The sequence below is a fragment of the Macaca thibetana genome, chromosome 19 (assembly GCF_024542745.1).
Source record: "Macaca thibetana thibetana isolate TM-01 chromosome 19, ASM2454274v1, whole genome shotgun sequence".
Taxonomy (NCBI): domain Eukaryota; kingdom Metazoa; phylum Chordata; class Mammalia; order Primates; family Cercopithecidae; genus Macaca; species Macaca thibetana.
Genome location: NC_065596.1, coordinates 35,349,144 through 35,372,118, shown reverse-complemented (window position 1 = coordinate 35,372,118; position 22,975 = coordinate 35,349,144). Strand labels below are relative to the sequence as shown.

The 22,975-nt window shown below is 47.3% G+C and overlaps 1 protein-coding gene, 1 non-coding gene and 1 pseudogene across 2 annotated transcripts; 1 reads left to right on the top strand and 2 right to left on the bottom strand.

The window, feature by feature from the left end:
* Positions 1-5,080: 5,080 nt before the first annotated feature.
* Positions 5,081-5,187, top strand: LOC126943642 (U6 spliceosomal RNA). The gene has a single exon (XR_007721786.1). It is a non-coding gene; the product is annotated as a U6 spliceosomal RNA (small nuclear RNA).
* Positions 5,188-7,239: 2,052 nt separating this feature from the next.
* Positions 7,240-22,975, bottom strand: part of LOC126943216 (killer cell immunoglobulin-like receptor 3DL1) — a 40,354-nt pseudogene continuing 24,618 nt past the window's right edge.
* LOC126943266 (killer cell immunoglobulin-like receptor 3DL2) lies at positions 16,908-22,174 on the bottom strand. The gene is made up of 4 exons (XM_050771867.1): positions 22,102-22,174; positions 19,764-19,799; positions 18,723-19,016; positions 16,908-17,290 (listed from the first exon to the last, which is right to left on the bottom strand). Exons 1-4 carry the CDS (start codon positions 22,133-22,135, stop codon positions 16,908-16,910), a joined length of 747 nt encoding a protein of 248 aa, XP_050627824.1. The 5' UTR covers positions 22,136-22,174.

Here is a 22,975-nt window from a genome sequence, read left to right as displayed (position 1 = left end):
CCTGGGGATGATCTCAATGCCAGAATGTGGAGGCATTTTCTCTGGCACTCTTTGTCATCTCTAAAGAAAGAATCTACTATTTTATTATACTGTTCTTTTTATTTGTATAAATTTAAGGAGCACAAGTGAAATTTTGTTACATGGATATTTTGTGTGGTGGTGAAGTCTGGACTTTTAATGTAATTATCCTTAAATAATGTACATTGTTGCTCATTAAGTTTTTTTTTTTAACTTTTAGGTTCAAGGGTACATGTGAAGGTTTGTTATACAGGTACACTTGTGTCATGGGGGTTTGTTGTACAGATTATTTCATTACCTAGGCACCAAGCCTATTACAGAAGTGTTGCTTTTCCTGCTCCTATCCCGCCTCCCATCCTCCACCCTAAAGGAGACCCCATTGTCTGTTGTTCCCTTCTTCGTGTTCATGAGTTCTATTATTTAGCTTCCACTCATAGGTGAGAACATGCTGTATTTGGTTTTCTGTTCTTGTATACTTTGCTAAGGATAATGGCCTCCAGCTCCATCCATGTTCCCACAAAAGATATGAACTCATTCTTTTTTTTTTTTTTTTTTTGAGACAGAGTCTCGCTTAGTCGCCCAGGCTGGAGTGCACTGGTGCGATCTCGGCTCACTGCAAGCTCCGCCTCCCGGGTTCACGCCATTCTCCTGCCTCAGCCTCCCGAGGAGCTGGGACTACAGGCCTCCGCCGCCTCGCCCGGCTAATTTTTTGCATTTTTAGTAGAGACGGGGTTTCACCGTGTTAGCCAGGATGGTCTCGATCTCCTGACCTCATGATCCGCCCGCCTCGGCCTCCCAAAGTGCTGGGATTACAGGCGTGAGCCACCGCGCCCGGCGAACTCATTCTTTTTTATGGCTTCAAATTAATTTTATTTTTAATCTTATTATTTATGTTGTTTTGATTGTAGACTCCTGGCTATCATGAAGTCTTCAAGTGTGGAAAGTGAAATATTCGAGATTAAACCTTCTACAATCTTATTTTCATTTTAATACGTCATCACTTAGGCCTTCCAACGCACGAAGTAGTTTGAAGTCCTGAGCTTGTCCCATATTTCAGAAAGCAGATCCGCTTCCACGTTGGCTGTTTCATTTGTGCAAATTTAAGTGATCTTTTGTTTCACCACATTTTGTTAATTTCCACATACGTATTTACGTTCAGGAAATTTGGAAATATTATGTTCTGGAAATTTGGTGTTGATGATTGCATGAAATTGACCACATTTGGCCGGGCGCGGTGGCTCAAGCCTGTAATCCCAGCACTTTGGGAGGCCGAGACGGGTGGATCACGAGGTCAGGAGATCGAGACCATCCTGGCTAACACGGTGAAACCCCATCTCTACTAAAAAATACAAATAAAAACTAGCCGGGCGAGGTGGCGGGCGCCTGTAGTCCCAGCTACTCGGGAGGCTGAGGCAGGAGAATGGCGTAAACCCGGGAGGTGGAGCTTGCAGTGAGCTGAGATCCGGCCACTGCACTCCAGCCTGGGTGACAGAGCAAGACTCTGTCTCAAAAAAAAAAAAAAAAAAAAAAAAAAGAAATTGACCACATTCTAATTTTCTTTTGTCATTGTTGTTGTTGTTACTTATGCCTTATTTATTTATTCCTTTGTTCTCACTTGAATGGGACTTTGGGTGAAAGACAAGTAATGGCTGTACTCTTAGTTGAGTATTTAAAGTGCAGATAGGAGTAGTGGAAAATTCATAGATTGTAAAGGCAGGATGACCTGATTAAAAATACTATTGTTGACTAGGTGCAGTAGCTCACGCCTATAATCCCAGCACTTTGGGAGGCCAAGGTGGGTGAATCACTTAAGGTCAGGAATTTAAGACCAGCCTGGTCAATATGGTGAAACCCAGTCCCTACTAAAAATACAAAAAATTAGCTGGGTGTGGTGGTGGGAGCCTGGAATTCCAGCTACTCAGAAGGCTGAGGCAGGAGAGTCACTTCAACCCAGAAGGCAGAAGTTGCAGTGAGCCAAGATCACTGCACTCCAGCCTGGGCAACACAGAGCGAGACTGTGTCTCAAAAAAGCAAAAAAACAAGAAAAACGGTTGTTATGGTTTACAAATGATACGGCTTTCTATTGGGAGAGAGATACTAATTGGTTGAAGTTCAGGAACCTCAGTGGCCATCATTTACTAGTGGGCCGGAACAGATTGCGTCAACTTACCACCACGTTTGCTGTGGTTTCCTCTTTCTGTGGAACAGGAATGGTAACGTAGCCATGGGGTGCCGAGATATTTGGTTAAACATTATTCTGTGTGTGTCTGTGGGGGTGTTTCTGAATGAGATTATCATTGGAGTTAGTGTAATTTATAAAGCAGATTGCAATCCCTAATGTGAGTCGGCCTCATTCAATCAGGTGGGGCCTGAACAGAACAAAAAATTGAACTGGTAATGTAAAATGAAGTTCCTTTTGCCTGGACATCAGTCTTTTCTGGCCCTTGAACTCTCACTGAAGCATTGACTCTTTAGATGTTGCGCCTGCTAGCTTTTTTTTTTTTTTTTTTTTTTTTTTTTGAGATAGAGTCTCACTCTGTCACCCAGGCTGGAGTGCTGTGGTGCGATCTCGGCTCACTGTAACCTTCACCTCCTGGGTTCAAGCAATTCTCGTACCTCAGCCTCTGAGTAGCTGGGATTACAAGCGAGCGCCACTACACCCGGCTAATTTTTGTATTTTTAGTAAAGATGGAATTTCGCCATGTTGGCCAGGCTGGTCTTGAGCTCTGACCTCAGGTGATGTGCCTGCTGCCTTGGCCTTCCAAAGTGTTGGGATTACAGACGTGAGCCACCATGCCTGGAATGAGCCTGCAGGCTTTTGGACTGTTATGTACACTGCTGACTCTCCTGGTTCTCAGATTTTTGCATGTAGACTGGAACTACAGGTGGACTTTCCTAGGTCTCCAGCTTGCAGATGGCAGATCATGGGACCTGTCAGTCTCCATAGTTGCATAAGCCAATATATAAATACCCTATCTGTGTATCAATCGTTATATACCTGCCGTTATCCACCTGTCTGTCTATCATTATTTGTGATATCACTATATATCTATCATTATCCATCTATCATTATTTGTGATATCATTATCATTATCCATCTGTCTATCATTATTTGACTATCAATCATTACCTGTATATCTATCATTATTAGTATTGATTATTTTTTTCTGGAGAACCCTGACTGCTATAGCTTCCATGTTCCTGTCTCAACTGTCACCAATCCCCTTAGCACAGGGTCTGTCGTAGCCATTCTGCAGCCCGAGGAATTACAAGCCACATAATTATGTGAATCACAGTGATCCAAGGATTTAGACGGAGACACAGAAGAATTGAGGCGTCTATTGGTCTCTGCATATTTTGGGATTTAGGATTTCCCAGTAGGGAAATTTGCCTTGAATCTGTCTAACTGGTCACTAAGAGTTGATTGATAGGTTCCATTCTCCTTGTACAGCATAACCCTAACAAGCCCAAACTGTGACTGGCAATGGAGACCCTCAACCCTCAATGGAGACCCTCGACCCTCGATGGGACTTTACAGTGCTCAGCTGCACCTGTGTGGAGAATTTGTCCCAAACGCCTAAGAAAGGAGGAGGCTTCCGTTTCGAGGAAGAAGAAGGGGAGCTGCTTCTCTATCCACTGACCTCAGAGGTACCGGAGAGCGGCCAGCGAGGGCCTTAACTCTCTGCAGTTTTTTTTTTTTTTTTTTTTTTGCCGTGGAGTCTCACCTGTCGCCCAGGCTGGAGTGCAATGGCACAATCTTGGCTCACTGCAACCTCCGCATCCCGAGTTGAAATGATTCTCCTTCCTCAGCTTCCTGAGTATCTCAGATTACAGGTGCCCAACACCACGCACAGCTATTTTTTTGTATTTTTAGTAGAGACGGAGTTTCACCATGTTGGCCAGGCTGATCTCGAACTCCTGACCTCATGATCCGCCCGCCTTCACCTCCACCTCCCAAAGTGCTGGGATTATAGGTGTGAGCTGCTGCGTCCAGCCACTCTGCAGTTTTAAAGGCAATTTCCATGAATTAGAGTATACTTCGGTACTGAGGTAAGCATGGCACAGCTTTCTGAAAATAAAGTTGAAACTTAGAGGTTTCTTTCAGCTTTATTGCGACATGATTGACAAATGGAAATTGTATATATTTAAGGTGTATTACACTTCATGTTTTGATGTATGTATACATGGTGACATGATCATCACAGTCAAGCTAGTTAACATATCCATCATCTGGTGACATGATCGCCACAGTCAAGCTAGTTAACATATCCATCATCTGGTGACATGATCGCCACAGTCAAGCTAGTTAACATATCCATCACCTGGTGACATGATCGCCACAGTCAAGCTAGTTAACATATCCATCATCTGGTGACATGATCGCCACAGTCAAGCTAGTTAACATATCCATCATCTGTCAGGGTAATTGTTTCGTTTCTTTCTTTCTTTTTTTTTTTTTGAGAGGGAGTCTCACTCTGTCCCCCAGGCTGGAGAGCAGTGGCGCGATCTTGGCTCACCGCAACCTCTGCCTCCTGGGTTTAAGTGATTCTCCTGCTTCAGCCTCCTGAGTAGCTGGGATCACAGGCTCGTGTCACCATGCCTGACTAATTTTTGTATTTTTAGTAGAGACAGGGTTTCACCATGTTGGCCATGCTGGTCTTGAACTCCCGATCTCAAGTGATCTGCCTGTCTTGGCCTCCCAAAGTGCTGGAGTTACAGGCATGAGCCACTGCGCCCAGCCTACTGTTTCTTTCTTTTCTTTATCTTCTTTCTTTCTTTCTTTCTTTCTTTCTTTCTTTCTTTCTTTCTTTCTTTCTTTCTTTCTTTCTTTCTTTCTTTCTTTCTTTCTTTCTTTCTTTCTTTCTTTCTTTCTTTCTTTCTTTCCTTTTTTTCCTTCCTTCCTTCCTTCCTTCCTTCCTTCCTTCCTTCCTTCCTTCCTTCCTTCCTTCCTCTCTCTCTCTCTCTCTTTCCTTCCTTACTTTCTCTCTCTCTCTTTCTCTCTTTTTCTTTCCTTCTTTACTTTCTTTCTTTCGTGGTGAGGACCCTTAAGATGGACTCTCCCATGCTCGCCTCCGCAGCACATATACTAAACTTGGAACGATACAGAGAAGATTAGCATGGCCCCTGCGCAAGGATGACACGCAAATTCGTGAAGTGTTCCATATTAAAAAAAAATCTACTCTCCTGGTAAATTTCAAGTATAGAGTACAGTGTTGTCAACTACAGTGGCCAAGCTGTATAAGAGACCTTCAGACCGATTCCTCCTGAATACCTGAAACTTTGCATCCTTTGATCAACATCTCCCAATTCCCTCCCCTACACTGACCCTGTAGTTCTAGTGAGTTCCCCAAACTCTGGTGTCTCAATTTCATTTAGTCATTTTCCTGCAGATACATCTACCCCTTCCTACTGCCTCTTATTATCCTGAACCTTGGGGGCAGTTTCTGCGCCAAGTGGAAATGTGGAAATTAGATATTACAAAGAAAAACCTTTGCCCACCTAGACAGGGATCTGATATTTTCCAAGAGGACACATGATTACATGTTGAAATGATAATATTTTGAGTCTATTTGGATTATAAAATAATATTTTGGATCTACTAGGTTAATATTTTGGGTCTATTGGGTTAAGGATATTATGGGTCTATGGGATTAACTTAAATTAATTTTATCTGTTTCTTGTTAGCTTTTTATTTTGGATTCTAGCGAATTTAAAAGAATGTATGTGGTTTGCATGATGTTTCTACAGGACAGAACTTTATCTGTAGATTTAAGGGAGTCACAACAAAATTACAAGCATTGTTTTTGGTGAAAATGAGAAAAATTATTACAAATTCACATGGAAAAGCAAATAACCTATAATAATAATAATGGCAATCTTAAAGAGGAAGGAGAAATTAGAGGATTCAGGCTACCAAATGTTAAGGGGTTCTCTAAGGCTACATAAGGTGCAGCATCCTCGTGAGAGTGGACACAGAGAGCCACTAAGCAGGAAAGAGTGTAAAATACATCCGTGTACACACAGTCCCTTTATAGTTGACAGAGGCTGCCATGTGGGTTAAGGTGGAAAAGAATGTCTTCTCCATAAATAACATTGGACCAGAGGGTTACACGTAGGAAAAAATAAATCTAAGCTTATTTTCACACTGTAAAAACACTGCTTATTGTTTTATCTTATTATTGTGCATTTTGAGGATTTATTTCTAAAATTCATGAATAAAAATTATATACAGTCATCCTTCACTATTCGCGGGTGATTGGTTTCAGGATCTCTGCTCTGACACCAAAACCTGCAGGTGCTCAAGCCTCTTACATAAAATGGTACAGCGTTTGCATATAACCCATGCTCATCCTCCTGTGTACATGAAATCATCTCTAGATTACTTATAATTCCGGATACAGCCTACACACCATTCCGTTTGTGTCCATTCAACATAGTTTTGCTTTTTGGAACTTTGTGGATTTTTTCTCTGAATATTTTTGATTTATAGTTGGCTCAATAAACACCTGTAAACCCCTCAGATACGGAGGAGCGACTGTGTATTTATAGTATGAAGGATGATGTGTTGACATGTGTCCCTGTGGAGATGAGACTAACAAGGCCTATGACTCTACAAATGTTTCATCTTGGAATGGCTCTGCCAGCTTTCCAGGTCTGCAGAGAGTAAGAATATCACTTGTTCATCTCATTCACGATCCTTGCAACCTCCTATGCGCTGCATCGTTGGATGGAAATTGGAGTTCCAGACAGAAATCAGGCTCCACCTTGCTTCCAGAAGCTCAGAGTCCAGGGGTGAGAACCCAATGGAGAACATACGGGGCTATACGGACATAGTAACGATAACACCAGAAACTTTCGGCCAATAAAGGGTCACATTACCTAAAGGATGAGGGCAGACGTGTTTATTTGAAGAGGAGAGAGCTACATTGAAATGATAAAAAAATTTATAAGTTTCACTGCTGCCAAGGGCTGAAAGATAGTCTGAGGGGAGGTGGAACAGCATGAGGGAAGATGGAACAGCACGTGTCTAAGTGCTGTGTTAACAGGGAGTCTCTTGTATGTTTGGAATTGTGAGTTCCTCAGTGTGATCACAGCCTCCAGTAGGACTAGGAAGTAAGCCAGTAGGTTGGAGAGGTGGGCAGGGGTCAAGTGAAGTGGAGAATTGTGGGCTAAGCAAAGGAGTGTGTTTTCTCTGCAGCAGGCAGTGGGGACCTTAGACATTTGTAAGCGAGAGAGAGGCATGTTCAGATTCGTGGTGTGAGGAAGAGCGATGTCCTAAGATGCAGACTCACACCTTCAGATTCCTGCTGCTGGTACATTGGAGCTGTGAAGCCGGTTTTGAGACAGGGCTGTTGTGTCCCTAGAAGACCCCTTCAAGGCCTGATGGTGGTGCTCATGGATAGAAGACAACTTTCGATCTGGGCTCAGCATTTGGAAGTTCCGTGTACACGCTGGGATCTGTTGGGGGTGTCTTGGGCCTCTGAGAAGGGCGAGTGATGTTTCCCTGTGTGAGAACGCGGTGATCCAACTGTGCGTATGTCACCTCCTGAGGGTCTGGTTCATCAGAGTCCTGGAGAGAGGGAAATGTTGAGTGAGGGAGGGGCTCACATTCTTCAGGACTAGTAGGGAATAAGATTCGATCCATGAGGCTGGACCGAGGAGGACCTACCTCCCTGTTCACCGTTCTGTCCCCCGCAGGCTCTTGGTCCATTACAGCAGCATCTGTAGGAGACAAAAGTCATCAAAACAGCTGGGAGGGCACGTCTGGGTCCTCATTTCATGTGCAGAGCCCAACACACAGGGGAGGCCGTAGGTGCCTGAGGTCCCTCAGCTGCCAACAGCGAGGCTCAGACATTCTGTTTCTCTGAGTTCAAGACCCCTTCCCATGAATGGCTCTCAATTTCCATCCCATTGATTCTGTCTCCCACTTTCTGCCTGTCACGGAACCTTCTCCTGGATGTCAGGGGCTGCAGGGACATGAGGATACAGTTCAGAATCAGGCAATGGTCTGTGAGCTGAAGGCAGGGACAGGGGGTCTGGTGCTCTCTCTAGAAAGCTCTGCCTCTGTGGCTCCTGCCTTGGGCCAGAGACCATCCTGCCGGTGAGAAACACACACCCGCGTGCTCCCATCCCGCTTCCCCACAGGGCCCTGAGGTCTGTGGCCTCTGCTTCGTGAGACTTACTCTTTTTGTTGGAGCACCAGCGATGCAGGAGAAAGAAGAAGATGGTGAAGAGGATCATGGCCACTGAGGTCCCAATCAGAACATGCAGGTGTCTGGGGATACCTGGAGGAAGACGAGACTCCAATAAGAAGCTAATCATAGCAGTTCCTTGTTATGGATTGTCTCTCGTTTCTTGATTGACAGGTAACGATGTGGAATGTCTCCTCAGGACAAGCGGCCCGATGGCGGGAGACCCAGCTTTCTCCTGCTCTCTCAGTTATAGCTCTCACAGTCACCATGGAACATGCTGAATATACAACTGCTTTAGTTTAGATGTTTGACCCCTTGAAACCTTACATTGAAATGTAACCCCCAGTGTGGGAGGTTGGGCCTCTTGGGAGGTGTTTGGGTCATGGAGCTGGATTCATCATGAATAGATCAACGCTGTCCCCACATGATGGGGTTAGCAAGTTCTCCCTCTATTAGATGCTGTACAGCTGATTGTTAAAAAGAGCTTGGAAGCTCCATCTCTCCCCCTCTCCCTTGCTCCCTCCCTTGCCATGTGATCTCAGTGTTCTCTGCACGCACGGACCCTCCTTCTCTTCTGCCAGAGTGGGAGCAGCCTGAGGCCGTCACAGCAAATAGATGGTGGTTCCATTCTTCCAGTACAGTGTGCAGAACTGTGAGCCAAACAAATCTCTTTTCTTTAGAAGTTACCCAGGCTCAAGTGTTCTTTTAGAGCCACAAAAATGGACTAAGATGGCAACATCCTGAGAGCAGGAGGAACGTGCCCGAACGGGCTGGGCTCTCTTCCTGTTCTTCCTAGAAGGACTGGCTCACACCGAAATGCAGGCTTCTGTTGTCACTTGCTGGTTATCTGTTAGGAATGAACCTGCCTATGTCATGTATTCTCTGTGTGTTCTGTCTCCCTGGAGTGACGGTGAGGGACAGAAACTGGCAGAGCCCCAGGTGCAGTACAGGAGGTGTTTAGAGTCTTCTCTGGGGAGACTGGACTGGGATTGATACACAGTGAATGTGCCTTACACATTCAACATCCACAGCATTCTTGACTCAAGCAACTAACATTCTCCAAGAAAAGGAAACAAAAGTGAAATCAAGATCAAGAAAGCGAAGCAGAATTCTCTTATGTCAAACAACCAGGAAATAATGATGAAGCCCGTGTGAAACGTGCTACTCTTTGTGATCTCGGGAGACGCATATAAGGCTGCTGTTCTACCGGAGAGTCTGGGGGAAGGACAACGTCCTCCGCCATCTGTTGCTTCACCTCCACCATCTGTTGCCCTTGTGTGTATTAGTAGGAAAGGGGGACAGGAGCTAGTGCTGGTGCTGATGTCTGATTCCAAGATCTGAACTCACTCTAAGGAGAGTTAGTGTTTACCTCCTCATGGTCTATCTGAATCTCCACAGGTGATTGCAAGTTGGGGTGAGGTGGGGGATTTGCGTGAGGGGGAAAGTGTTTTGCAATGAACAGAGCACACGTTCTCTCTTCCTGGACCTGTGCTGGTGGCTTCAGGGGGCTTTTATATTTTCTCTATGATCTCATGTTCACAGAAAGTCAAATAGGGAAGAGGTTTTAGGCTGATATTCTAATGGATAAGATAAAGGATCAAGGAAGTAATTACAGAGATCTAGAAAAATGATGATTGGAATGGAGGTACCTTTGTCATTCATGTATGTTATATTATATTTTTGTATTTTTATTTTTTGAGATGGAGTCTCCCTGTGTCACTCAGGCTGGAATGCAGTGGGTGATCTCGGCTCACTGCTTCTGCCTCCGGGGTTGAAGTCATTCTCCTGGTTCAGCCTTCAAAGTAGCTGCGATTACAGGCATGCACCACCATGCATGACTAATTTCTGCATTTTTAGTAGAGACAGGGTTTCACCATGTTGGCCAGGCTGGTCTCGAACTCCTGATCTCAAGTGATCTATCCACATCAGCCTCCCAAAATGCTGGGTTAGAGGCATGAGCCCCCATTCACAGCCTTGTATATTATGCTGTAATCGGTCCCTTCATTTGCACCATGCCTCGTCTTTCTATCACTCCTCTGCCAGGAATTGATTTACATGTAGGAGAAATAAATCTCAGAAAGAAATTAATGAAGCAAGGAATAAACAACTAGGAAAAATCAAACCCAACAAGTCGTCCCTGCAAATGATTCTACCTCACAAACATATCCTGTATCCATCCACTTCATCTACTCAGTGTCTAAGTCAGCACCACATTTCACCTGTGGGGCGGGAACTGCCTTTTCCACGGTCTCCTAGATTCCAGTTACGCACCTGGGCCTCCCTTATGTTCATGTCAGTCACTATTAATCATGTAGGGATTCCTAGTTAGCCCGAGGTGAATCCAAGGGCTGTGAGTATAAAACACACACTCCTTGTCCTCCTTAGTTTCCTGTGTGCCCAGTGTGCTCTCCTCTCTCTCCAGTGGTCTTGTAATTCTCCCATCTCACTCCCAGCGTTTCAGGCAGAGCCGCTTCCTTCCACATAAGATTGTTTTCACCTTTGTGCCTTCACGGCTGACAGCTGTGTGTGGAAAATCTTTCCGCCAGTCTTCCATTTTTTTCATTAACATCACTAATACGTGATTAGTGAGAACTTCTCTGTCACCTGAAGTTATACACTCAGCATTATCTCTTATTTATTTTAAATTCTGGCTGGGTGCCGGGGTTCACGCCTATAATCCCAGCACTTTGGGAGGCTGAGGCGGTCAGATGACTTTAGATCGGGAGTTGGAGATAGACTGGGCAACATGGTGAAACATCGTCTCTACCAAAAATCTACAAAAAGAATTAGCCAGCTGTGGTGGCGGGTGCCTGTAATCCAAGCTACTCAAGAGGCTGAGGCAGGAGAATCACTTGAACCCAGGAGGCGGAGGTTTCAGTGAGCCAAGATCGTGACACTGCACTCCAGTGTACGGGATAGAGCGAGACTCTGTCTTAATAAAAATAAATAAATAAATAAATAAACAAATAAATAGATTTTATGCACAGATATTTCCCAATAGATCAGCCATTTATAGGTCCACTTGTGCATTCATTTTCTTTCCTCTCGTTTACCCATCTGCAACGTCAGTGTCCCAAGAGCACAGGCCAAATGCATCCTGTTTACTATTTGTGGAAGGTAGGAGAATCCACCCCACCCCAAAAATGTCCCTGTCCTAGCCTTCATACCTTGTGAATATGTGATTTTACATGGAAAAGAGGAATGAAGATTGCAGATGGAATCATGGTTGCAAATCAGCTGAACTGAAAAGGAGGGTATCCTGGATGATAGTAGGGAGATGATGATGGATTATCTTGGTGAATGCAATATAATCCCGAAGTCCTTAAAAGATGAGGAAGAAGGCAGAGAAAGAGGCATGGACAAGGAAGAAGGGTCTGAGTGATGCCATGTGAGTCGTGACCAGTCTTTGTGGGTTTTGAGGAAGGAGGAAGGGGACCAGGAGCCAAGGAATGTGGGAGCCTCTAGAAACTGGGACATGTGAAGAGCAGATTCTCGCCTGGAACCTTCGGAGGGAAGGCAGCCTTGCTGTCACCTTGATTTTAGCCCAGTGAGGTGCATTTCATCCTTTGAGCTACAGCACTGTAAGATAATTAAAAAGCCGTTTTGTTTTCATCCACCAATTTTGTGGAAATGTGTTATGGCAACAATAGAAAAGGATTCTAACTGCCCAGCCTGAGCATGGGGCCATGGCTGAATGAGTCAGTGAGTCGGAGTGTGCGTGCAAGGCTCTTTACTGCAAGGCTCTTGCTCTGCTGAGTCAGCCAGGGTTGCCTCATGACCCACAGGAGTTCATTCCTTGGCAAGTGGAACTTCTCTAAAACACCTCACCCTCATTAGATGTTCCCTTCCCTTCCCTCTTTCAAGCCCCCAGGAATTTATCCTCCAGTTAGGAATGCAGGGAGAACACTGCATTTTTCCTGAGAAGGATGTCAGATTTGCAATCATTCTTTCAGCTTGTAGGAGGTCTCAGCAACAGAAAATTAGAGATTAAGAGACTTCACTGAGCCCTGTGCTGGGCCAAGATCCCTTTTGCTGTTGGAGTGTCTGGAGTTCAGAGAGATGGTGGAAAACAGGCCCACGGTCAGAGCTGGGAGGTGCTGAGCCAAGGCTTGAATCCAAGGCTTCCACCTCCCCAGGTTTCCAAAAGCAGAGATAAGAGGGATTCTTTACTCACTGGTTTTGGAGCTTGGTTCAGTGGGTGAAGGCCAACTACGTGAAGGGTTTCCTAGAACAGGGACAGGAGAGAGGTGAGGAAATGAGGGTGCCTGTCCTCTACTCAAGGGAAATCTTTGAGGTTGGTTCACGGCCAACACTCTGTTATCCAACACTGGGCTCTGGGAGTCCTGGGATCCTCTTCTCCATAATTTTTGTATGTGTTACCCATTGTCTCGAGACTTTAAGATATAGAGAGAAAACAGGAACATCACATTACCTGACTTAAAAATATGTTACAGAGCTGTAGTAAACAAAACAGCATGACGCTGGCATAAAGAAAAGTGCATAGAACAATGGAGAAAAATGAAGAACACAGATATAATCTATCCGTCTACATTCAATGGTTTTTTTTTTTTTTTCTTTTTTTTTTTTTTTGATGGAATCTTGCTCTGTTACCCAGGCTGGGGTGCAGAGGTGCAATCTCGGCTCACAGTAACCTCTGTCTCCTGAATTCAAGCAATTCTCTTGCCTCAGACTCTTGAGTAGTGGTATGACAGGAGCTGACCACCATGCTCAGCTAATTTTTGTACTTTTAGTGGAGACAGGGTTTTACTATGTTGGCCAGGTGGGCCTGGAACTCCTGGTCTCAGGTGATCCACCCACCTTGGCCTCTGAAAGTGCTGGGTATGCAGGTGTGAGCCACCATGCCCAGCCAATCCAATGCATTTTGACAAAAGTGTCAAGAACCGACAATCAGGAAAGGACAGTCTTTTCAATAAACGATGCGGGGAAAACGGGTTATCTGCATGCAGGGAATGAAACTGCACCTCTACCTCTCACCATTCAGAAAAGTCAAATCCAAATGGATTAAATACATGAGTCTAAGTCCTGAACCTATGAAACACGTAGAAGAAAATATTGGGGAAATGCTTCAGGACATTTGTCTGAGAAAAGACATTTTGTTTAAAACCTCAAAAACACAAGTAATCAAAGCAAAAAACAGACCACAGGGATTATATCAAACTAAGCAGCTTCTGCACTGCAAAACAAGCAACCAACAAAGTGAAGAGACAACCCACAGAATGCGAGCAAATATTTGCAAACTATGCATCTGAGACGGGATTTATAACTGGAAATATAAGAAGCTCACATAACTCAATAAAACAAAGAATTTAACTAAAAAATGAACAAAAGACATGAACAGACATTTCTCCACAAAGAAAACATATAAATGGCCATCATGTGTATGAAACACTGTTCAGTATCACTCATTATTAGAGAAATACAAATTAAAATCACAATGAATTTTCATCTCACCCCATTAAAATGGCTTTTATCTCTGCAAGACAGGGAAAACAAATGCTGGCAAGATGGTAGAGAAAGAAGAATCCTACCAACCCTGTTGGTAGGAAGGTAAATTAGTACAGCCATTAAGCAGAAAAGTATGGAAGTCCTTTAAGAAACTAAAAAGAGGCTGGGCATGGTGGCTCATGCCTGTAATCCCAGCAGTTTCGGAGAGTGAGGCGGGCACCTTGCTTGAGGTCAGGAGTTTGAGAGCAGCCTGGCCAACATGGGGAAACCCTGTCTGTACTAAAAAATACAAAACGTAGCTAGGCGTTGTGGCGTACACCTGTAATCCCAGCTCCCAGGGAGGCTGAGGCAGAAGAATCATTTGATTCCAGGAGGCCTCTGCCTCCCAGGAGGTTGCAATGAGCCTAGATTGTGTCACTTGCCCGCCAGCCTGGGCTACAGAGGAAAGCTCTGCCTCAAAAACAAAAACCAAACAAAAACCAAACAAAAGACTAAAAAGAGAATTTTCATAGTATTCACAAATTCACTACTGGGTTTACATCCAAAGGAAAGGACTTCAGTGTATGGAAGTTCTATCTGCACTCCCATGACTGTTCCAGCACAGTTCACAGTAGCTAAGATGTGGAGTCCACCTACCTGCCCAACAGTGGGTGAACGGATAGAGAGAATGTAGTACATACACACAGTGGAGAAAACTCATCCTAGAGACAGTAACATCCTGACATTTGCAGCCACATGGATGGAACTGGAGCTCATTACAAAGATTCCCCGTCCACCTACCTCACCCTTATGCAGGAGCTCTAAAGTGGATCTCAAGAAGGTAGAGAGAAAATGGTAGCTACCAGAGGCCAGGAAGGGAATGGTGGAGGGTAAAAACAACACAAAACAAAAAACAGAACAGAATATAAATGTATTTATGACCACTAGACTTTACACTTAAAAATGGTAAAGGTGGTCAATTTTATAGTTATTTTTAACCTCAACAACTATTTTTTCAAATGAAAAGGAAAGGGTGTAAGGGTTGCTGGTGATGATATGTCTGTGTGGGTGAGAGGCCGGGATGGGCTTCTGGGAAATGGGTAAGGTTAAGGGGCTGAGGGAACCTCTGATCTCCCCAAACTGAGCCCAGTCTCCCTCCTCTGGGTCTGTCCTGACCAGTTTCTCCATCTGCCTGGGTGTCTGGAGCCCTGACCACGGACCACCACGCAGGCCATGCAGGAGGGTTTGGAGGTGCCCTCTCTGCCATCCTGCGTCCTGATCCCGCCCTCACACCGAAGCTTGGTCTTCTCTCTGAACCTGTCCATGCTTCTCTCCATCATCAGCAGCAAGTTCCTCAGCTATGGCTCTGGGATCATAAGACATGGGACAGGCATGGGGTTTCCTCACCTGTGACAGAAACGTGCAGTGGGTCACTCGGGTCTGACCACTGGTAGGGTGCGGTACGGAAAGAACCGAAGCATCTGTAGGTTCCTCCGTGGGTGGCAGGGCCCAGAGGGAAGTCGGCCTGGAATGTTCCATTGATGCTTGGCACTGCAGAGAGACTAAGTTCACGAGCCTCCCCCTCCCTGGATAGATGGTACATGTCAAACGAGTTCTGGGAGCTGCAGGACAAGGTCACGTTCTCTCCTGCCTGAACCGTGGGGCCCGGCTGGGCTGAGAGAGAAGGTTTCTCATATTTACCTGGAAGGAGAAGAGGCAGTTTCCCTCAGGGAGGTTCTTCCGTGTCACAGCTCCCCTCACATCTGAGCTGAGAACTCACTCCCCTGCTCTATGACCTAATGCTCTCTCTGTCTCTCACCCTCCACCCCGTCTCTCTTCAGGTCTATTTCCTCCTTCCACCTTCTCTGTCTCTCTAGGTCTCTGACCTCACTTCCCCAGCCCGAGGTGTGTTTTCCCTTTTTGTATTGTTTTCTTCTCTCTGATCCTCCTTGGATTGTTGACTTGATCTTCCTTTTTCTTTAATTCTGAGTTTCTCACTTTCTGTCTTGTTCATAACCTTCTGCACATTTCTATCTATTATCTATCGATCGATCTATCTATCTACTACCTGTCAATCTATCAATTATCTATCTGTAATCTATACCTATGTATCATGTATCTCTCTCTGTATCATTGTCTGTCTCTCTATCCATCCATCCATCTATTATCTATATCTATGTATCATCTGTCTATTCCCTCTCTCTCTGTCTGCCTCTCTGTCTCTATGTATCATCTACGTATCTGTGTACCTATCTATGTGTCTATCTATCTATCTATCTATCGATCTATCTATCTATCTATCTATCTATCTATCTATCATCATCATCTCTCATGATCATCTATCTCTATCAATCGCCATCTATGTATCTATAACCCATCCATTATCTATCATCTACCTATTTATCATCTATCTATATCTATCTATCCATCTACCATCTGTCTCTCTCCATCTCCTTGTCTTTCTCTGCCTCTCAGTCTCTGTAGTTCTATTTGGAATCTCTGCAATCCATCCCCACATCTTTATCTATCTCTGTTTGTGCCCCCGCCCTCAGGGTTCTGATTTTGGAGCTTTTCTCTCCTCCCTTCCATCATTCTCTCCACTCCTCTGCTCTCTTTTCTGTCTCTTTATGTGTCTGTGAGTCTCTCAATCTCCTTCCTCTGGCTCCTTCTCTGTGTGTTTTTGTCTTCGCTTTATGTCTTTGCTTTTTGTTGTTCCTGATTTCTCCCTGTGTCTCTCAGGAATCCTATCATATGTGGGATTATGTGGAATATGAGCCTCAAAATCCAGTGTGGGGACCCCAAGTACACACAGTATACAGGGATTGGTGTTCTGGGGTCATGATATCCTGGGACGATGACTGTCCACTGCACGGAAGGCAGAGGTGTCAGAACAAACACGGCATCTGTAGGTGCCACAAGGCTCTGAGGCCACAGGGGCTGACTCAGGACAGAAATATGGGCGTCCTTGGGTTCTCCTGGTAGAAACGCTTTGTGGAGGTAAAACAGAAATGAAATTTCTAACCTGTGCCAAGTCTCTGAGCAAAGTCAGCATGGAAGGACACCTCTGGGACATGTCTGTCTGTCTGGTGTCCCCTTTAACTCTTTCTCTCTTTTCTACCTCCCTGTATGGCCCCTGTGTCTGTCCTCTGTTATGACACCTGGTCTGTACTTGTGTCTCCTGTTTCTCTGTCTCTGTTGGTACAGACCTCGCCAAGTCAGTCTCTCTCCATAAGAATCCCACACTCATCTTCCTCATGACCACCCGGGGCTTCCAAGTCCTGGATCATTCACTCTGTGTCCCAGTGACAATGAGAAGAATGTCCGGACACTCTCACCTGTGATCACGATGTCCAGGGAGTCACTGGGAGCTGACAACACATAGGGGGAGTGAGTGACAGAACCGTAGCATCTGAAGGTCCCTGCAAGGGCAGACGTCGTGGGACGGATGGAATAGTTGGCCTGGGAACCCCCACCATGGAGCTCTCCAACAAGGTGCAAGGGCTCCTCAAAGTTCACCTCACTGTGCAGAAAGAAGTGCTCAAACACGGTATCTGACGAACATTGTAGGGTGACCGTCTCTCCTGATTTCACCAGGGGACCTGGGAGGGCCAGGAGGGAAGGTTTTCTGTGGACTCCTAGAAAGAGAGGTTGTGAGTTTAGAAGGCGTCTCCCTTTGTCATCATATCCATGGCACCTGGAATGAGTGAGGGTTCCCCTCCCGGCTGTCTGTCCGTCTCCTCCCTCTCTGTGTCTCCCTGTCTTTTATCCCCTGGTGCAGGTCCCTCCATCTGTGTCCCTCCCTCTTCTCTCTCTGTCTGTCTCTAGTAGCCTCGGACGCCCTTCCCACTGGGCTCAGCCTCATCTCTTAGGCTGCTGTATCTGTTTCCCACTAATCTCTTTCCTGCTGTCTATGTGGGGGTGGAAGAGGAACCACGGCAGGCTGCATGTCCAGGCTCTTAGCAGCCTGGTTCAATCTGTTTTGGACAAACTGGAGTCCCTGGCAGGAGGAATGAACTGATCAGTAAGGCAGGCACCAGTGTCCACACTCCCTGTTCCTGGTGGGGATTGGGAGCCTCTCCTGCCATGCCTGTGCCTTCTCCATGGCCTCAGCTTCCACAGGGTGGCTCCTGGTGCTGGTTCGAGGAGCATCGACCCCTCCCTATGTGGATGGAGCCTGGTGGTGGCATCAGCGTCCCGCCCTTCCTGATCTCGGGGTTGCCAACCTTCTCCTTGTTTGGTTTCTTTAATTAATTGATTAATTAATTGATTTTTGAGGCAGAGTGTCACTTTTTCACCCAGGCTGGAGTGTAGTGGTGTGGTCTTGGCTCACTGCAACTTCTGCCTCCCGGATTCAAGCGATTGAATCCAGTCGTTGGTTTACTCGCGCCCACCACCATGCCCGGCTATCGTTTGGTTTCTTAACTTGTCCTTCACCATGTTCCTGTGTTGGTTTCCTGTTGCTGTGGCAGAAAATTATCACAAACATGGCATCAGGAGAGAATACACTGACCCCTTCCACTTTTAGAGTCAGAAATTAGATCCAGTTCTCCCTGGGCTAAAATCAAGGCGTCTACAGAACTGTGTTCCCTCTGGAGACTCAGCAGAGCGGTTCTCTTGACTTCTCCAGCCCGTAGAGGCCACCTGCCATTGTGGCTCGTGGCCTTCCTCCTCCTTCAAAGCCCACAGTGGCTGATGGAGTCTCCCACGACGCTGCTCTAATCCCCACTCTCCTCCTCCTCTCGTTTGGTGCCTTGTGATTCCACTGAGCCCAGTGGGACAGTCCAGGCCGTCTCCCCATCTCAAGGTCAACTCACAACAATCTGAGCTCCATCTTCCCCTTCAGTCCCCTGCCCTATAGCATAAAGAGTCACAGGCTCCAGGGATTAGAATGTAGCCATATTGTGGACAGTTATTTTCCCATCACAGCACCCATTTCCCTGTATTCAATCCCCCTTTACCCCAAAGACAGTCAGGTCCTGGGTGATGGGACCCTGGTGGACACCCCCAGCAGAAGCTCTGGGATTCAGGAGGTGGGACAAGGAGAAGCCCAGACAGGAGCCCTCTGACCTGTGACCATGATCGCCAGGGGTTCACTGAGTGCCGACCACTCAGTGGGGGAGTGCGGGTATGAACCCCGACATCTGTAGGTCCCTGCGTGTGCCGGGGTCACAGGGCCCATGAGGAAGCTCTCCTGGAATATTCTGCTGTGGAAGACGGGAACGTGGCTTCTGTCGTCTTTGTACAGAGTGAAGTTGGTAAAGTTGTTAAGGCCACGACGATAGTGACACCGAAGAGTCACGTGTCCTCCCTGAGGCACCAGAGCGCTGGGCCGGGCAGACAGGAAGGTCTTGTCCTGACCACCTGGGGGAGAAGGAGGCGCCGCCTTAGAGAGGAGGATGTGGAGCCGCCCCTCCCTCCCTGTGCTCAGAAGATTCTTCCCCTTTCCATGTTTCTAAGGCTCCTACCACACCTGGGTGTCCAGGGCTACAGGAAGGACCCATCCCACATAGACATGGCATCTCCCTACAACAAAGGTGTCAGCTGAGAACTTTGAACAAGTGCTGAATAAGGGACTCTTACTAGATTTTAACACTTCAAGATGACTCACATAAAACAACACAAAGTAGACACGGCATGGAGGGCATGTCCTTTGTGAATGGAACATCAGCCAGTGCATGAACTGAGTCCCCATCAGAGATTTGGAATGTCAGGGTCATGGCTGTGGTTTCCCCACCTCTTCTGGTAGAATGACAGCAGCCACACTGCAGCCCTGACCGTCATGGAAACACTGGAGGGTGTGAGTTACACCTTTGTCCTCAGAGGACCTGCTGTTCCTAGCACTGCTTCCCTCCCTTCCTCAGTCGCTGACACCACTTCCTCCCTGCACACCTCAGCTTGGAGCACCCCAAGCTCACCCCAGTCTTCACAGAGCTTGACTCAGCCAAGGGTAAGAAAGGCCAGAGAGGACGAGGTCAGAAGTGTGAGCCGAGCACCCCAGGGTCCCCCCTTCTTAGTTTATGAGACACTGTCTGACAGGACTTCCCTCCTGTTTCAGGAAAATCCTCTCAGGTGGGGAGATGACACCCTAAGGTTTGGGGAAGGACTCACCCGTGTGTGGACAGGCCCTCTGGACCAAGAAGAACCCTGGAAAGAAAGATCATGATGGATGATCCATCTGCAGGCAAACCAGGGCCTCCCCTGCTGCCCCCACGGGGCTGTGCGTCTGGGCAGCCAGGCCCTTGCTGGGCTGAAGGTAAACTCACCCTGGCTGCCCACCTGCCCCCGCAGCAGGGATCTCAGCTGTGCAGAGACCCAGCCTCCTGATCCAGATCTGCACCCCAGGCCTAGATCTACACAACAGGCCCATATGTCCACTCCATGCTGATATCTCTACTCCAGGCCCATATCTATCTCCCCTCCAGGCCCATATCTCCGCTCCAAACCCATATCTCCCCGCCAGGCCCATATCTGCACTGCAGGCCCATATCTGCACTCCAGGCCCATATCTCCCTTCCAGGCTCCTATCTCCACCCCAGGCCCATATCTCCACTCCAGACCCATATCTCCACTCCAGACCCATATCCCCTTTCCAGGCTCCTATCTCCACCCCAGTCCCATATCTCCAATCCAGGCCCATATCTCCACTCCAGGCCCATATCTCCTCTCCAGGCCCATGTCTCCTTTCCAGGCCCATATCTCCACTCCAGTCTCATATCTCCACTCCAGGCCCATATCTCCCCTCCAGGCTCATATCTCCCCTCCAGGCTCCTATCTCCACTCCAGGCCCCTATCTCCACCCCAGGCCCATATCTCCTCTCCAGGCTCATATCTGCACTCCAGGCTCATATCTCCACTCCAAACCCATATCTCCCCTCCAGCTTCATATGTCCCCTCCAGGCCCAGATCTCCAGTGCAGGTCCATATCTCCACTCCAGACCCATATCTCTACTCCAGGAACATATTTCCACTCCAGGCTCCTATCTCCACTCCAGGCCCAGATCTCCAGCCCAGGCCCATATCTCCACTCTAGACCCATATCTCCACTGCAGGCCCATATCTCCACTCCACGCTCATGTCTCTACTACAGGATCCTATCTCTATTCCAGGTCCATATCTCCACTCCAGGCCCATATCTCCACTCCAGGCCCATATCTCCACCCCAGGCCCATATCTCCTCTCCAGGCTCATATCTGCACTCCAGGCTCATATCTCCACTCCAAAGCCATATCTCCCCTCCAGGCTCATATCTCCCCTCCAGGCCCGTATCTCCACTCCAGGTCCATATCTCCACTCCAAACCCATATCTCCCTTCCAGGCTCCTATCTCCACTCCAGACCCATATCTCTACTCAGGAACATATCTCCACTCCAGGCTCCTATCTCCACTCCAGGCCCAGATCTCCAGCCCAGGCCCAGATCTCCACTCCAGGCCCATATCTCCACTCTCAGACCCGTATCTCCACTGCAGGCCCGTATCTCCACTCCATGCTCATGTCTCTACTCCAGGATCCTATCTCTATTCCAGGTTCATATCTCTACTCCAGGCCCAAATCTCCACTCCAGGCCAATATCTCTATCCCAGGCCCATATCTCCACCCAGGCCCAGATCTCCACTCCAGGCCCATATCTCCATTCCAGGCCCAGATCTCCACTCCAGGATCATATCTCCACTCCAGGCCCAGATCTCCACCCCAGGACCATATCTCCACCCAGGCCCATATCTCCATTCCAGGCCCATCCCTCCATGCCAGGCCCATGTCTCTATCCCAGGCCCATATCTCCACCCCAGGCCCATATCTCCACCCAGGCCCAGATCTCCACTCCAGGCCCATATCTCCACTCCAGGCCCAGATCTCCACTCCAGGATCATATCTCCACTCCAGGCCCAGATCTCCAATCCAGGATCATATCTCCACCCCAGGCCCATATCTCCACTCCAGGCCCAGATCTCCACTCCAGGATCATATCTCCACTCCAGGCTCAGATCTCCACTCCAGGATCATATCTCCACCCCAGGCCCATATCTCCACTCCAGGCCCAGATCTCCACTCCAGGATCATATCTCCACTCCAGGCCCAGATCTCCACTCCAGGATCATATCTCCACTCCAGGCCCATATCTCCACTCCAGGCCCAGATCTCCACTCCAGGACCATATCTCCACCCAGGCCCATATCTCCACTCCAGGCCCATCCCTCCATGCCAGGCCCATGTCTCTATCCCAGGCCCATATCTCCACTCCAGGCCCATATCTCCACTCCAGGCCCAGATCTCCACTCCGGGCTCATATCTCCACCCAGGCCCATATCTCCACTCCAGGCTCAGATCTCCACTCCAGGATCATATCTCCACTCCAGGCCCATAACTCAACCTCCAGGTCCAGATCTCCCCTCCAGGCCCAGATCTCCACCCCAGCGCTTCCTCCGTCGATTCCCTTCCGGGACTCACCAACACACGCCAGGCTGACGACCATGAGCGACATGGTGCTGCCGGTGCAGACAGGCGGCCGCGCCCCAGCTCAGCTCAGCAGCGCACAGGATGTTATCTGGCGCCCTGCCCATGCAGTTGACGTGCTGACCACATCATGGGAGGGTGACGTACGCAGGCTCTTCCTACCTTGCATGAGGTGCAGCGGGTGCTCACTCAAGAGTGGAAAATGGCTTCCTGGAAATTGTTCTCACTAGAACTGACACCTTGTGTCCTTCACTATGACCAGCTCAAAACACGTCTCAGATCCAACCTCCCGGACACGAGGTGACTGAAATCTGTGCTGACGTGAAAGACTTTTCATGTATTTCTGTTGTTTTTATCTGTGTTTCAAACTCTTCTCCGTGTATAATATGCAAAATACCTAATAGGTATTATGAACGTTGTCAGAGCAATTGTGACGAATAAACCATTAAGATGTTTCATGCTTGTATTTCTAGTATGACAGCAGAACCAGTTTAAATGATTTAAATACCCAGGGAAGGATTATGCAATTATTTACAATCTTAGAACTGTTCTTCATCAGCAAAACCCACAACATGTCAATTCTGGATTTTTGTCATTTTATCTACAATTTGTCTCATGACCTGAGATTCCAGAGTCCCAGCACATGGTTCGCTCTCTGTCTGTCTCTCTGCCTCCCTCATTTTAAATTGTATGGAAATATCCAGTAACATAATGCTATAAAAAATCAAGTGTCCCCCAGCACTTTGGGAAGCCGAGGTGGGTGGATCAACGGAGGTCGGGAGTTCGAGACCTCCCTGGCCAACTTAGAGAAACCATGTCTCTGCTAAACATACAAAAATTAGCCATGCCTGGTGGTGGGCACCTGTCA